Raw genomic sequence first — 16621 nt, 5'->3', positions numbered from 1 at the left:
TAAGAAATAGACAGGTCTTTTCATTCTGAATCGAGATCCTTATAGGGGCAAAGAGATCAGTAGAATGATTCTTCACATTTGGGAGGCCTTTTAAACACAGTATCACATCTTCTATCAAAAAGATATGAAAATCAGCCTCAGGCAGGGTTTTAGTGAAAATACTAGTGATGCTGTACAAATACTTAAAAGCAGAACTATGAGGTTCAGAGAAGTTAATCATGGGGCAGATCAGGGGAAGAAAGCATTGAGATAAGAGGTTTCCTAAGTCAGCTCATGAAGACAGAAGTCATACTAAAAACAGGAAGTCTTTGTCACACACAGACCAAGATCCGATGTCCTCCCTGGCTGGGCTTGTGGACTCTGCACCATGAGAAAGAGATTTCTAAGGTTGCTGCCAGGTAGGAAGAATTATAACGATGATGAGAGAAGAATAAGCTACCTTGAGAACTGTCTATACAGTTTGAGAATGTTCTCTGTTCTTTGCCCGATTTCTGGCTCGTTTTCCCACCATCTCTGTAAGGAAGAGCGGGGAAGAAGTTTGAAGGATATTAGCTCAGTTCTGTTCAGTCCTCAAAGGAGAAAGTCAGTGAAACTTATTGCGAGGGCAAAGGTGGGGACTAAGGGATTTACCACCCATATTAGTTCAGGCTCTCCCGAGAAACAGAACCAACAGGATGTATCTCTCTCTCTGTCTCTGTGTCTCTCTCTGTCTCTGTCCGTCTGTCTGTCTACCTACCTATCTAGATTTACTTTAAGGACTTGGGTCATGAGATTGTGGAGGTTGGAAAGTCCAAAACCTGATGGCAGGCTGGAAACCCAGGGAAGACTCGATGTTGCATCTCAACTCTGAAGCCAGTCTGGGAGCAGAATTCCCTCTTCCGCAGAGGGGTCAGTCTTTTTTCTCTTCACTTCTTCAACTTATTGGGTGAGGCCCACTCAGATTGTGGAGGGTAATCTACCTGCCCAACATCTACTGGTCTAAATGTTACTATGATCTAAAAATACCTTCACAGCACCATCTAGACTGGTGTTTGATCAAATATCTGGGTGCTGTGGCCCAGGTAAAGAGATGCATAAGATTAAACATCATACCACCTATAGCACTGTTTTTCAGAAGGGTAGACAACCAAACTCTCAGAAAAGTCTAATATTCTAAGAAAAACAAAGTCCTTAAGTCTATCAGTTTTGTGTGGGTCATGGAGTGATCAGAAGGACAAGAGTGAATTAGTGAAAACTGCTATCTGTGAGGTCAGCTTACTTCTGATTAGTCTCTATTTCCCTCAACGTTTAGGATAATACATGTCACCTAGCAGGTTAGATGTTACCTATATGTTGTCCTCATTGGTTGTAATTAGTTTCCTGGTTTTTATGAAAATAGCCATATTTCTTACCATCTGCTTTCTGGAACATGATTGTTTTTAAAAATCTGCACATATTTGGCAGGGTCCAATGTGCAAAATACTGTGGGGCTTCGAAAGAAATGGAGAGCAAACTTAGCTTCTCCCAGATGTGCACAGTTTTAGGTGTGCATGTATAACATCTCAGTAGACTAATGACCTTATTCACATGCATGGGACATTAGGATCATTTGCGCCTGCTCTGGGGGCCACACTCTAGGAACAGGAGCATGGTTGATGGGCATCTGAGGCATGGGTCGCCTGCACAGCTTTCCCGAGGGGCAGCTCCGGGCTGGGTGTGGTCTCGGGCGGTCTGGCCCCGGAGCCTGGCTTTCCTCAGCACAGGTTGGAGCCACAAAAGAAAAGGACATTTCGTGGCAAGGAGGGCAGAGTGGAAGTCTAGGACTCTGACCCCTGAGAGAACCGAGCTGAGCGTGTGATTCCGCCTGACCCTGGAGTCTGGCGCATGCAGCTGTGTCTCAGGGAACAGGAAGGTAGAAGAGGAGCAGGAGGGAGCTGCTCTTCCTTTCCTTCTTCTGCTCTTTCCTTCCCTTTAGCTGACTTACGTTGTCTGTCTGCTCTGTGTCAGGCACTGCGCTAACCCATTGTTAGTCTTCACTAATCTATGGTCAGAATAAAGCTCATCCTATCACAGTTACCATTGCACCCACTTTGCACTGGGGGAAGTGTGAGCAAAGAATGGGCAGCGTTCCTGAAGCCGTGCAGCCACCAGGTACCACATCTGGGCTGCAGACGTGGGCATGTCCATCTCCAAACCCATCATCCACCAGGGTCCTCTGCCACCTTGCATAGTGAGAACTGGCAGTGCAACGTTAAGAGAAATTCATCTTTGCTTTTAGCCAAAAAGAAAAATTCCGTAAAGGCATGCAGATCTGAAGATTTTCAGCTCACGTAGATGTGATGACAGACCCTGTGAGGCAGACTGGTTGTGGCCTGTACAGCAGATTTCATTCCTTAGTGCCCATAGTGGCTTTCACCCCACCACGCCTGCTCAGTGACTCATTTCTCAGGACTGGCCTGGGGGCCAAGGAGGAAGGCTGTGCCCTCAGTGCACTAGAGGACGCCAGGAGCTCACTGGAGGAACCAGGAAGCCATGGCTGCTGTCCCTGGAGAGTCCACTCACCAGGAGAGAGTCGCTCTACCTGCAGCTTCCTTAGTTCCCACTCCCCACCTGTTGTCACCACCCCCTGATTCCAGGGCTCCCTGCTGATATCGCTGTGCCTGTGGCTGTGGCTGTCAATGACCGAGTCCTCGGGGAGTCCTGGGGGAAGGAGGGAGAGGCTGAGTCCTCGATTCCTGTGCAGTACAGGAGCCTTAGGGATGCTGCTAGAAAGACTAGAAAGACGTGTGCTGCAGGCCAGAGCCACCTCCACAGGAGGCAGTGGCCATGTGGCCAAAGGTTAAAATTGGAGCTTAACTCTCCTCTCCTTGTCATTTCTCTGTTTTTTCTGCCCCAGGACTCTCAGTGCTGCTGTTGTTGCCATTGGGAGCTGCAGCCCTGAGTTCTGGAGGTGAGTCTGCTCAGCCAGCCCCATTTTGACATAAGCTGGGGCATCCATGCTGGGGCCTGGGTTCTGTCACCAACAAGATAGGGAAAAGAGCCCTATTCTGCAAGCGAGGCTCAGAGATGGGGACAAGAGAATCTGTTTCTTCCCCCCTAAATGTCCAGATTTTTCTGAGCTCTTCCTCCTTGATGGGGGTCATCCCTCTCTGCCCTCCTCTCCTCTACTCTTGGACCCCCCGCTGACAGCTGACTACCTCCATTCCATGGACTTTCTGACCGTGGTCCTTGTCCCACAGCCTCTGCCTCCGCAGCCTCTGTCCCTCCAGGCTGTGCTCCCTGGTGCCCTCAGAACTCCACATGTATCAATGCCACTGCCTGTCGCTGCCGTCCAGGATTCAGCTCCTGGTCTGGGGAGATCATCACCAACCCCACGGACAGTTGTGACGGTACTGTGGGGGCTTGGGGTGGTGGGGGCACGTGGGGACGGTGCGGGGAGACTGTGTGGCATCCAGAGCCCTCAGCCCAGAGAGCAGCACAGAAGCACGTTGTCAGGGATGAGAGAGGAGACAGGCAGGGGAAGTGTGAGGGACGTGGGCACCTGCTTTCACGGTCAGTAGGGAGAGAGTTGAGAGCTCACACAGGGCAGCTGGGCTCCGAGGGCTCCGAGTGCTGCTCTGCCCCTGACTGGCTCTCCGACATTCGGGAAATTGGTTCTCCTCTCAGTTTGCCTGTCTGTGAGTTGGGGATAATCACTGCATCTGCCCCACATGGATGGTGTGAGATTTAACATTTCTCTGTGGGAAGAACAGGGAAAGACTAGTACACAGAGAATTATCAAAAGTGACAGCTATCATCATTGTTACTGCTGTTATTATTGTCATTATGCAACTAATACAAAGAAACGGGAGAGATAATGGAAGCAACAGGAGGAAAGACACACCCAGGGCCTGGAAGCTCAGGCCCTCCTACCAGCCAGAGCTCGCCAGGAACCCAGCTCATGACCATGGTCTCACACCTCATGCTCACAGCAGCCCCGTGAGGGAGGCAGAGCTCGGCTTGTGGTTTAAATGATCAGATTTGGTGGAAAGAGATCGAGTGACTTTTCCAAATCCTACAACTAATAATGTGGTCGAATCGAAATCCAGGTGTAAAACGAAGCGGTTTTCCTTCTTCAACAATACAGGGTCATAAAAGGATGTTATACCATTTAAATATAGTTCAGATGGTAAATTTTATGTTGTGCATTTTACCACAATTTTTAAAAATGGGAAAAGAAGAAAATTACACTGGTTTTACACTAGGAAATACTCCTCATTGACTCAAAATGGTCTTGGATGCATATTTATTGATAATGAAGGGAAAAACACTCCCTATAGATTTGAAAAAATGAGAGAAAATACCCCTAAAAGTTTCAGTAGTCTGTGGAGTGGATTATGGATAATTTTCTTTGTTTCCTAGTATACATGTGTTATTTAATATTTGGGGGAAAGTAAATTTTGTCAGGTGGAAAAAGCCGACGTTGTTGTGGCAACGACCCAGCCATCCACGACCCTGGCGGTGTTCCTAAAGTCTCCTCTGTGTGTGCGTGTGTGTCTCACGGAGATTTGTAGACAGGTGACCATGGACAGGAGACCCTGCTGCTAATGCCCCTGGATCCCGGCTCCTCTCTGGGAGGGCGCCTGTCAGGTGAAGATGTCCCATCCTCGTGTCTCCCCCCATCCCTTGCACCTCATTCTCAACGGTCCCACACTTGGCTTCACATCCTCCCGCCAACCTTGGGAACAGATGTCCAGCCATTGCCGCCATCATAGAACAGAGGAGGGAAGCCCTGTTGCCAGGTTGGGGCTGAACACAAATCCCTCAGGCGTGCGTCCCTCCTGTCCTGTCCTGGTGCTGACACCCACAGCCTGGGTCTGGGCCTTAGAAGGGAAGTCTGCAGGTGCAGAGAAGAGAGCTCCAATCTGGGGGAGACCAGTCGCCTGCCTGACTCACCATGACACTGTGAGTCCTTTCAGGCTCTGAAGTCTCTGGTCCCCTCCTTGGATGCACGAGGGCCGCCATCCTGCCCTGCATGTTGATTCATTTTTGTGTCTGTGGCTCTTACTAAGCTGATGCTGTTTTCAGTTACACTGTGCAGCCCCTGCTCTGTGGGTCCTGAGCTGCTCAAAGGGGATGTGGCTCATGGGCATCTTTCCTCTCATGATGGGAGAACAAGGACAGAGAAGATGCCAGAAGACACCCCGATGACTCAGCCGTGAGCAGCTTGTGCTGCTTCCTCATTTAACATCCACCACAGGCTCTGTTAAGGGGAGACTTCTCTCAGGGGTGGAGATGGCAAGACTCCCCTGCAAACATCCTGGGGCATCTGGGAAAGGCCCGACCTGGGGAGCTGGGGTAGTGCCTGATGGGGAGTGTGGGTGCACTTGGGCCACTGTGCGTAAAGGGTGATGGAAGCCAGCGCTGGGCAGGCTCCTGACCACCTGGCTTTATCCCCAGGTGTGAATGATGAGCGTGGCCCTGGACAGCCCCCACTATGGCTCCCTCCCCTTCCTCGGCATCGAGAGTGGCCCTCAATGCCACTGTCACCCTGACTGGAGTGCACTCCCGGGTCCCCAGTGGTGCTGAGAGCACCCCAGGGGAGGGTCTGGAGCTGAGTCAATGCCTCCGTCTACCCCTCCAGCTGTGGAGAGGGGTGCACACCTCCTTCCAGCCCCCGTCATGGGACAAAAGAATTTCTGAATCTAGGTGCCCTCAGGCCCAGCCAGAGAGCAGAGAGGAGCACAGAATTAGCAGAATTTCTGGAGCAGATGGCTCCAGCCCAGCTGTGTCCCAGGGGTACCACCCGGGAGCTGAGTTCTGTGCCGTCCCCGTGCAGGGTGAGCCTGGGGCCAGGGTCTCTGCTCTCTGGGAACTCTCACCTTTGGGAGGTGACCCTCTGCCCTGTCGTGTTCCAGACATCAACGAGTGTGAACCACCCTTGGCGGTGTCCTGTGGAAAATTCGTGGATTGCCAGAATGTGGACGGGAGCTACCACTGCACATGTACCCCCGGATATGGGCTCGTTTCTGGGGCAACAACGTTCAGAAATGAGATTGAGAACACGTGTCAAGCTAAGAACCACCCGCATCTGCCATCCCCTCATCCATGAGGCTTGGAGTCATTTGCGCCACTTTCTCCAGGTAGCAGAGGGCCATCCTGGCACCAACCTAATCACTCGCCCTCTTGAACCCCAAGGCTCAGAACCCTCCACAGAGGGACACTTCTGCAATTTTGGAATGTCATCCTTGCCCACATGGCATCTTATTTTCATGAAACGAGAGGGTTGGCATCAAGAGAACTCACGGGCTCACAGTGTGTTGGTACCAGCACAATATCCATCCTCTTCAGTCACTGCCAGAAGTCCACAGGGGCTCGGCCACACCAGGAGCCCCCTCAGAGCCCCCAGGCCATGATGGACCCAGGAGCCCCGTCCAGAAACACGAGATGGGGGAGATTCAAGGGCAGGTCCACATTCCCCGGCTGGTGCTGCCCCTGGCCAACATCCCCACCTGCTGAAGACGCCTCCTGGCACCTGACCCAGAGGGTCTGCCTCCATCGACTTCTCTGAACAAGGCTCTGCCCGGACCCTCCCCAGTAATTTCAGCTCATGGCCCGTGGGCAACGCGGATGACCGGGACCCGGGGGGAGCAGGTTCAGGGGTGGACAGCGTGACCTGAAAACCACCCCACACAAACTCAGAGAATTGGGTGACAGAAGAGCTCCATCAGGACCAAATGGCAAGAGAGGGTGTCATCATGGACCTTCGCCCCAGGCTGACTGTCTCCCAAGGAGGTCAAGCCCGGCCCCACGTTGACCTGGACCACTTGGGCCCAGAAGATGGAGGCTGAAACAACGCCACGGGGCCCACAGTCTGCATCTCTGGGGGGAGGCTGAGGGCTGAGAAGACAGAAACCTCTGCCACCCCTCGCCCATTAGCACCTGCTCCCCTTCCAGCCACCAGCCCTCGCCCACCTCTGGCCTTGATCCGATGTGAATCTCCCCACCTCTGTCAGTCCAGAGGATGTCTTCATGGGAATCAGGAAAAGGCACCTTCACAGCCCCAAGGCTGCCTGGCCGGACGTCAGTCAGCCCCACTGTCCACCCAGCCTGGCACCCGCTGTCTGGGTTGCCCTGGACTGTCCAGCACCATCTCCACTCTCCCTTCTGCCGAACGCCTCCTTCTGGAGGGGCCTGGCTCAGGGGTGGCTCGTGGTCCATTTCCACGGAGCTGGAGTCTCAGAGTGAGCGTGGATGGGAGAGCACTGTCCTTCCAGTTTCACGGGAATTCCAAGGAGAACTCAACCAGAAGCACCCGCCCTGGACAAGGCCATCACTTGGTCCAGGGTGGTGCTGCTAGGGGAACGCAGCATTTCCCTGCTCTTGATTCCAGGAAGGCCCACCTGGCCATTGACCGAATCCTCAGACGCAGGTAGCCTTGGTGTCCCCACCCCAGCTGGGAGCTGCCCAGGGAGGCTGAGGGAGTCAGAGCTGGGGACAGGGAGGACTCAGGCCGCCTCCAGCCACTTCTGGACATCAGCGCATCCAGGCCACCATATCCACCCACAGGCCTGCACGTGAATGAGAAAAGGCGCCTATTCACCAGGGAACAGACAGTGGGGCCTTCCAGATGCTTCTCTGCCCGGAAACATGGCTGCCTCCCAGCCCCGAGGGCTGCCCACGGCTGCAGGCCGCGTCACCTCTCCTTCCCCTTGCAGACGTGTACGAATGTGTGCAGAAACCCAGAATCTGTAAAGGCAGCAGCATCTGACCAACACCCCGGGCAGCTACCCCTGCACGTGCCCGCCGGGCTTGGAGCTTAACCCAAAGGACCCGAATCTGTGCACAAGTAGAGCCCCGGGGAGACACCGAGGCTGGATGCACTGGGAAGGGGCCGAGGCGGGCCCTGCAGCCCTAGGAGGAGCCGATCCTCAGGCCTTGCGATGCTGAGCCTGCCCAGGGCCCACCTCCCTGAAGGTCCCCACAGAGCAGGGTGGCGGCAGGGTCTCTGGGCCTGGGTCCCCTGTGGATCCCCCTGCCCCTGAGAGCACCCCCAGACCTCGCCCCTTCCTCGTCTGTCACATGGGAGCAGAGGAAGCTGTCCCTTCCACTTTCCAGAAAGGGAACCAGGAAGGAGCCGGCAAGTGTCCTTGGTCAAAAAGTCCAGTCCCGCCCCGTGGCTGAGCGGTTAAGTTCGCACGCTCCGCTGCAGGCAGCCCAGTGTTTCATTGGTTCGAATCCTGGGTGCGGACATGGCACTGCTCATCAAGCCACGCTGAGGCAGCGTCCCACATGCCACAACTAGAAGGACCCACAATGAAAAATATCCAACTATGTACCCGGGGACTTTGAGGAGAAAAAGGAAAAAATAAAATCTTTAAAAAAAAAAAAAGTCCAGCCCCCACTACTCAGTTTCCCTCCTGGTTTCTCTGCCTGTAAACTGGGGGCCGTGGTCCCTGCAAGGCCACGTTGCAGGGAGGCCACCATATGGTGCTTTGAGGGCGAAGGTGAAGGTCACCAGGTGGTGGCACGTGCAATAATGGTGGGGTCCTGTGCCGGGCAGTGACGGGGGTGCAGTGAGTGGAGGGCAGGGCCTGACCCTCTGGCTTTGTCCTCAGATGTGAACGAATGTGCCTCGGGGCACAATCCCTGCCACAGCTCCACCCACTGCCTCAGTGTCTTGGGCAGCTACAAGTGCCGCTGCCACCCTGGCTGGAAGCCGGTTCCTGGGTCCCCCGAAGGCCCAGACAGCACCGTCTGTGCCGGTCCAGAGCTCAGCAGCTGCACTCCTGGGGACCCCCACCCAGAACAGCTGCTCACATACTCGATGGCTCCCATGCGGACCCAGCAGCATGAAGGCTGGGGGCGGCTGCTGGGCCAGGCGATAAGCCTTTTGAGACCAAATGGGAAAAGATCTGGGGGTCCTGGGGAAGGAGCTGGGGTACCATGGGGAAGGCTCCTGGGACCCCAGGCAGCAGCTAATTACTAACTGGGGTGAAGGTTCCCACTATTTCACAACCTGCACATCCGTCTGGCTCACCTGCTGTGTCACATTTGCACTCCCCATGACCTGGGGTCACCACTCAGGGTGTGCCTTCACCAGGTGGCATCACCTCCAGCCCAGGGGGGGAGGGGAGGCAAATACGGAGAAAGGGGAGGGGCATGGAGGGGAGAGGGGCCTCCTCCAGGCTGTGACCTGGCCTGACCCTGTCTTCTTGTCCCCAGATGTCGACGAGTGCAGCTCTGGTCAGCACCGGTGCCACAACTCCACCGTCTGCGTCAACACCATGGGCTCATACAGGTGCTGCTGCCGCCCAGGGTGGACACCCCTGCCGGGGTTCCGGGACAACCAAAACACCACCGTGTGCGAAGGTACCTGATCTGACCCGACCCCAGACCCCACCGCAACAAACACAGACCCTCTTACCCCTAATGAACCCCTGTCTGTCCGCTGCAGAGATGTCCTTCCCCACCTGGACTCCGCCCCCCGGAATCCAGAGCCAGGTGAGTGCCCCCAGCAGGGACCAGGAGGCAGGAATCCCCTGTGCAGCCTGCCCTGTCCGCCCCTTTTCCCCCAGCTCCCCGCCCACCCTCGAGGCTCCCTGACCCCTTCTTCTCCCCTCCCCCCAGAGTCTCTCCGGCTTCTTTGAAGGAGTCCAGGATCTGCGTAGACACTTCAAGCCAGCCTCGGCCCAGAACACCGTCCGGGTAGTGACAGGACCCAGGGGCCCAGGACAGTCCCCTGCGGTGTCTGGGGGATGCTTCCGTGTGAGTGGAGACAGCCCCAGCAGGGCCTCTGCTCAGGGAGACTCGTGTCCGTGTGCGCCATATACACGCCGTGTCTACACCAGTTAACTCAAGCACGGACGTGCCCACACAGCCTGAAACGCGCACGTGCACTCGAGGGGGAGAAGGGAGCAGTTAAGGATTTTCTCTCCGGAGCTGGGCCAAGAGGGTTCAAATCCCCCGCCCCACCCACTGCCCCTCCCTGCCGAGTGACTTCAGGCAAGTGACTCCGCCCATCTCCTCACTTCATAAACGAACTAAGAGAAGAGGCTCCAAAAACAGCAGCTGGCGCCCGGGGCGGGGGGCGGAGCTGGTGCGCGCTTAGCGGGTAGAAAAGCGGGAGCCCGTATGTCATTTTAAATTTTCTGGTAGCTACATTAAATAAAAAGTACAAGTAAACAAGGGAAAGTACTGAGAAAATGGCCTTTAACCCAACAGATCCAAAACATTACCATTTCAACACAGAATCATAAAAATGTCACTGAGATATTCCACGTTCTTTCTAACTGTTTGCAGTTTTGCTGCGTATTTCACACTTCAAGCTCGGCTCCATTTGGAGCAGCCACATTTCCAGTGCCCGACGGCCACGTGGCTCGTGGCAACTGTTCTGGGTGGAGGCGCAGGAGGCCGGTCCTGAGGGACGTCGAGGCCGTGGCTGTGACACACGCACAGGCCACAGGCTGCCCCCTCACTGGTCTTCTGGCTCCTGCGGGGTCTCGATGACGCCCACCTGTGCTCCCCAGGCCCCGGGGGGTCCTCCTGTGTCCCTGGTGGGGGAGAGCTGGGTCATTCAGGTGGCCCCTGTGGTGCAATGACTCAGCGGCTGTCACCCACCACCCCCAGGACCTCATCCAGTCAGTGGACGAGCTGCTAAAAGCCCCCGGGGACCTGGAGACCCTGGCCCTGCCTGACCGGCACCACACGGTCACCCACCTGCTCTCGGGCCTGGAAGAAATCCTGAGGACCCTCGCCAAGGCCATGCCTGGAGCCTCCTTCACCTACCAGTCTCCTGAAGGCACAGGTGAGGCCTCGTCCTTCCCTGCCCGCCCCAGCCCAACGCATGTCCTTCCCCGGACCCCTAGTCACTGCCCCTCTCCCCTCAGAGCTGTCCCTGGTGATCCAGGAGCAGGGACACGGGAATGTCACCCTGGGCCAGAGCCACGCACGGATGGTCCTGGACTGGGCCATGGCGGCCGGGGCTGTGGGGTCAGGTAAGGCAGGGTGCGGGGGACACCTGTGGAGAGGGAGGGGGCTGGGATGTGGCTAGGGGTGAGGCTCAGACGGGCTCCCCCGGGAAGGCCAGCCTGGATGAGGCATCTCAGGGAGGAGGGAAGGCAGAGGGGCCGGTGTGTCTGTCCGCAGGCCCTGCCGTGGCGGGCATCCTCTCCAGCCCCAACATGCAGAAACCGCTGGCCAACGCCTCCCTGGAGCTGGACCCCGAGAGGCAAGCCGAGCTGGAAGAGACCCATGACAGCCCGCTCCGCGGCATCCAGTGGAGGATCCTCTCGGCCGTCAAGTCAGTCCTTCTGAGCAACACGAACACGACGAAACTCGACCCCAAGGTCACCGTCATCTTCTCCCACCGTGTGAGTCCTGGGGTGGGGAGGGGTCAGCCCCACTACTCACCCGGTAGCCAGGGTCAGAGTGGTCCCTCTGCAGCCCACCTGCGCCCACTCTGCTCCTTCCTCAAAACTCAGGGCCTTTGCGCTTGCTGTGCCCTCTGCCTGGGACACCTTTCCCTCACGTGACTCAGCCCTTTACATGTTTCCAGTCTGTTCAAATGTCACCTTCTCTTTTAGGCCTCCCCTGACCTCCTTAACTGAAAATTACAACCTGGAGCCACAGCTCTCCTTCCTCTCCGCCGTGTCTTTCTTTTTACACTTTTAAATAGCGCCTGACACCTTCCAACACACTGTCTAGTTTACTTACTTATCAGGTCTATTATTTACCCTCTGTCTCCCTGAGCATGTCAGCCCCACAGGGCAGGGACGTGGGTCTGCCCTGGTCACGGCTGCGCCCCCGCCTGGCCCACGCAGCAGGCGCTCAGCGGGCAGCTGCATATGAAGAACAGCCCTCCTCAGCCTCAGCCCGAGCTCAGGACCCAAGGGGGGTCCAGGCTAACCTCTCCGGTCACCCCCACCTGCCCACAGCCAGAGACGCCCGGGACACGGCAGGAGCTGATCTGTGCCTTCTGGAAGGGAGCTGGCCACGGGGGCGGGCACTGGGCCACCACAGGGTGCCGGAGGCTGGGCAGCCGGAACGGCAACACCACCTGCCTGGGCTTCTTGCCAGGCAGCATGGCCATCCTGGTGAACCCCGAGGATGTGGAGGTGAGGGCCCTGAGAGGGGCTGCGTTCAATGTCTGTCACACTACAACCAATTCCCACAGATGCTGCAGCTTAAAGACCCACAGATGTGTCACCCCCAGTCTCTGCAGGTCAGCAGTCCTGCGTGGTGCAGCTGTCTGTCGGCATCTTACAGGTCTTACGAGCCTCTCCTCTGAGGCCTGGGGTCCTCCTCTGCACTGTGTGTTGTTGGGGGACTTCAATTCCTTGCAGTTGTAGGACTGAGGTCCCACTTTCTTGCTACCTGGCAGCGGGGGACCATGCTCAGCACCTGGGGGCCGCCTGCATCCCTTCTCATGTGGTCGTCTCCTGGGCTCTCTCACAAGGTGTCAGAGTGCCTATCTCGAGGCCAGCAGCTGAAGCTCCCTCACATGAAAACTCTCTCGAACTTTGAGGGTTTTTCTCCTAGAAAAGCCCGGATCTTTCAGGGGCTCACCTGGTTAGACCAGGCCCACCCAGGATAAACTCCTTCTCTTCAAGGCAGTTGATGTAGGATCTGATGTGGGCCCTCCATGTGCCATATGCCTTCACAGCAGCACTGGACTGGCTTTTGACTGGAAACCTGGAAGAAGGGGTGTGTCCACGCGGGGGCAGGGATATGGTCGCCAAATTAGACCTCTGCTCACCTCAGGGGTCTCTGGTGCAGGAGTGCTCAGGGGCTGCAGAAAGGACGATTTGGCAGAGGGCACCAGGGAAGCTGGTAAGAACAGGTGGGTCAGGGGCCGTGTTGGCCTCCCCCACCGTGCAGGTGAGCTGGTTACTTCCTCTAGGTCACCAGACCAGAGAAGCATTCAAGCAACTCATGAAGGAAAACAAACCCTTGTGACAGGCAGGGCTTCGTCCAGGCTCTGAATCAATCAGTTCACAATCCCATAGTGTCCTAACATTCTGAACGTTTAGGTACTTAGCCACAAACATCACAAATTTACCTGGCCTCTCCATTCCTACATTTTTCTATGCCTAAAAAGAAAAATAAAAATGGTGGAAGGGCCATTTCTCCAGAGCAGGAAGGAGTGACTGTGCTCTCCTCTTTGCTGGGTCCCAGAAGGAGGATCCCGTGCTGGATGTGATCACCTACGTGGGGCTGAGCCTCTCTCTGCTGTGCCTCCTCCTGGCAGCCCTCACCTTCCTGCTGTGCAGAGCCATCCAGAACACCAGCACCTCCCTCCACTTGCAGCTCTCACTCTGCCTCTTCCTGGCCCACCTCCTCTTCCTCACGGCCATCGACCGAACGGAGATCAAGGTACTGACCCAGTCCCAGTGGACCCTCTGGCCTGCCCCAGGGGGTGCTGGGTCCATGGGAGCCATGCTGCCCTGGATGCCTTAATGAAATGATCTTGGGTCCTGGGGAAGGTTAGGGGGTGAGTGACCAATGTCACATTGACTGATGCAACTAGACGACAAACCCTCTCTGACCGCTCCTTCATACGCATCAGACTTCTCCCCAATGGCAAGGCACGGGAGAGGTCCTGGGGCCACACTCCACGCTGACAGTCCCTCCTGGTGAGGCCTCACTCCTCCCCCAGGTGCTGTGCGCACTCATCGCGGGCGCCTTACACTATCTCTACCTGGCCTCCTTCACCTGGATGCTGCTGGAGGGCCTGCACCTCTTCCTCACTGCACGAAACCTGATGGTGGTCAACTACTCCAGTGTGAGCAGGTTCATGAAGTGGCTCATGTTCCCTGTGGGCTACGGCGTCCCTGCCGTGATCGTGGCCATTTCTGCAGCATCCAGGCCTCATCTCTATGGAACATCAACCCGGTAAATACACTTTCCCGTTTGTCCTGCTCTTCTCCAGCATGACCTTGGCCAGCATAGCATTTGGATTATGCCAGAGCATAATATGCAGAGAAACACTAAGTAATAATTCCTAGGGCATTTTCTGGAGGAAGATAATAACCGTTAAGGAGAATTTCTTTCAATCTCTGACCTTGAAATTGCAAAGATGAAATCAAAATTTTAAAAATCTAACCTACTTCTGTATCAAAATCCAAAGGATATTCCAATTTTTCATTTGAAAAAGTAGAGCTGATTTAAATAATGAAAATACTAGATTGTATCACAGTTAAGATTTAGAAGGTGCTTATTTTTGGCCAGGCACTTTTCTAACCATTTTTGTATGTGTTATCTTAATCAGTCCTCACACCAATAGTATGAAGTAGACGTGTACTGTCCCTTGTCCCATTTTACAGTTGAGTAAACTGAGGCACACATAGTTTAGGTAAATCCCCATAGGTGCATGGCTGCTAGGTAACAGAGCTGGGATTCCAATCCAGACAGCCACGCTCCAGAGCTTGCAGGCTTTTATTTTCAGCTTTTCATACTAGGTTTATTGTTTTTATATTTTTATTGAAATATATTTCACATCCCTAAAATTTACCCCTTTAAAGTGTCCAGATCAGTGGCTTTTAGACTAACCGTGGAGTTGTGCAGCCTTCGCCACAATCCAATTTTAGAACATTTTCAACTCCCCAAAGGAAAGCTCGTGTACAGTAACATTCTCTCCCCATTCCCGCTACCCACTCCTCCGCCCCAACCCCCGACAGTCACTCATCCACTTTGTGTCTCTGTGGATCTGCCTACTGTGGATATTTCACATAAATTAAGTCATGCATGCGATCTTCTGTGACTGGATTCTTTCACTTAGCATGGTGTGTTCAAGGTTCATCCATGTTGTAGTGAGTATCATGACTTCATTCTTTGTTGTTGTTTTGTAAATAATATTCCATTATGTGAACATTCCACATTTTGTTTATCCATCCATAAGTTTATGAGCATTTAAATTATTTCCATTTTTTTGCTGTTATGAATGATGCTGCTGTAAACATACATGTACAAGTTTTTGTGTGGACTTGTGTTTTCATCTGTCTTGGGTGTGTATCTACAAGTAGAATTGCTGGATCATATGGCAAATCTATGTTGAGCATTCTGACAAACCACCACCTGTTTTCCAAAGTGTCTGTCTCATATTTTACATTCCCATCAGCAATATATGAGAGTTTCAATATCTCCACATCATTGTCAACACTTATTTTCTACATTTTTTATTTTAGCCATCCTCATGAGTGCAAATTGATATTTCATTGAGGTTTAGATTTGCGTTTCCCTACTACTAATGATGTTGAGCATCTTTTCATGTGCTTATTGACCATTTGCATATCTTCTTTGGAGAAATGCCTATTCAAATCTTTGGCCCATTTTTAAATTGGGTTATTTGTCTTTTTGTTGTTGAGTTGTAAGAGTTCTTAATATATTCTGGATACTAGTCCATCATCAATGTACGATTTGCAAATATTTTCTACCAATCTGTGTCTTTTCACTGTCTTCCTAATGTGCTTTCTTTAAAGCAGGAAAGTTTTTCATTTTTGTGATGTCAAATGTTCCTATTTTCTTCTTTTGTTGGTAGTGCTTTGGATGTCATATCTAAGAAACCATTGCCTAAACCAAGGATGCAAAGACATTCTCCAGTTTTTTCTTCTAGAAGTTTTATAGTTTTAGCTGTTACAGATATGTCTGATAGCTGTTGAGTTAATTTTTATGTATGGTGTGAGGAAGGGATCTAATTTTATTCTTTTGCATGTGGATACCCAGTTTTCCCAACACCATTTCTTGAAAAGGATGTTCTTTCTCCATTGAATTGTCTTAGCCTCCTTGCTGAAAATCAATTGACCATAGCTATTGGTTATTTAGGAGAATGTTTAATTTCTCCACATATGTGAAATTCAAATTTTCTTCTGTTGTAGATTTCTAATTTAATTCATTTCTGATTAGAAAAAAATAGTTTGTATGATTCCAATTTTTAAGATTTTACTGAGGCTTCATTTAACTCCTAACTTACGCTCTATCGTATCCTAGAGAATGTTCTTCATTCACTTGACAAGAATGTGCCTTTTTCTGTTGTTGAGTGGAAAATTCTACAGTCTGTTAGATCTCATCGGTTACTGTGCTGTCCTAATATTCAATTTCTTTATTGATCTTATGCTTCGTTATTCATCCATTTTTGAAAGTGATGTGGTATTAGTTCCTAGGGCTGTGCTAACAAAATACTGTAAACTTGGTGGCTTAAAATAGGAGACACATATGCTCTCACAGTTGTGGACGCCAGAAGTCCAAAATCAAGGTGTTGGCAGGACTGCAATCCCTCTGAAGGCCCTAGGGGAGAATCCTTCCTTGCCTCTTCCAGCTTTGGTAGTTCCAGGCATTCCTCAGCTGGGGGCTGTATATCTCATATCGCTGCCTCTGTCTTCCAATGCCTCTGCGCATCAGTGTCTGAATATCCCTCTCTTTTCTCTTATAAGGACAATAGCTATTGGAATTAGGATCCATTCTAAATCGAGGTTGATCTCATATTGAGATCCTTAATTTAATTCCATCTGTGAAGACCCAATTTCCTAGTGAGGTCACCCTCACAGGTGCCAGGGGTTAAGACTTGGACACATATTTTGAGGGGACATGAACAAACCCACTGTGTGTGGAAGTCTTCAACTACTCTTGTTGAATTGTCTGTTTCTCCCTTCGATCTTGGGTTTTG

At 52.9% G+C, this 16621-nt stretch overlaps 1 protein-coding gene across 3 annotated transcripts in view; it reads left to right on the top strand.

Moving 5' to 3' along the window:
• The first annotated feature begins 316 nt into the window (after positions 1–316).
• The window catches only part of LOC106827565 (adhesion G protein-coupled receptor E2-like), a 33597-nt gene continuing 17292 nt past the window's right edge, over positions 317–16621 (top strand). For 2 of the 3 annotated variants that reach the window (XM_070500663.1, XM_070500664.1), the window contains exons 1-12: positions 317–398; positions 2876–2929; positions 3219–3368; positions 9184–9330; positions 9416–9462; positions 9589–9726; positions 10588–10765; positions 10848–10955; positions 11107–11330; positions 11895–12074; positions 13135–13332; positions 13616–13851. In XM_070500663.1, the coding sequence (XP_070356764.1) occupies positions 368–398; positions 2876–2929; positions 3219–3368; positions 9184–9330; positions 9416–9462; positions 9589–9726; positions 10588–10765; positions 10848–10955; positions 11107–11330; positions 11895–12074; positions 13135–13332; positions 13616–13851 (1691 nt within the window). In that variant the 5' untranslated portion in view covers positions 317–367. Of the gene's footprint in view, positions 399–2875; positions 2930–3218; positions 3369–5876; positions 6027–8465; positions 8472–9183; positions 9331–9415; positions 9463–9588; positions 9727–10587; positions 10766–10847; positions 10956–11106; positions 11331–11894; positions 12075–13134; positions 13333–13615; positions 13852–16621 lie in introns of all 3 variants that reach the window. The other variant, XM_070500665.1, reaches the window with a different exon arrangement.

This window comes from Equus asinus, chromosome 28, assembly GCF_041296235.1.
Source record: "Equus asinus isolate D_3611 breed Donkey chromosome 28, EquAss-T2T_v2, whole genome shotgun sequence".
NCBI classification, from domain to species: domain Eukaryota; kingdom Metazoa; phylum Chordata; class Mammalia; order Perissodactyla; family Equidae; genus Equus; species Equus asinus.
The sequence above is the reverse complement of the archived record's forward strand: the minus strand, read 5'-3'. Positions and strand labels throughout refer to the sequence as shown.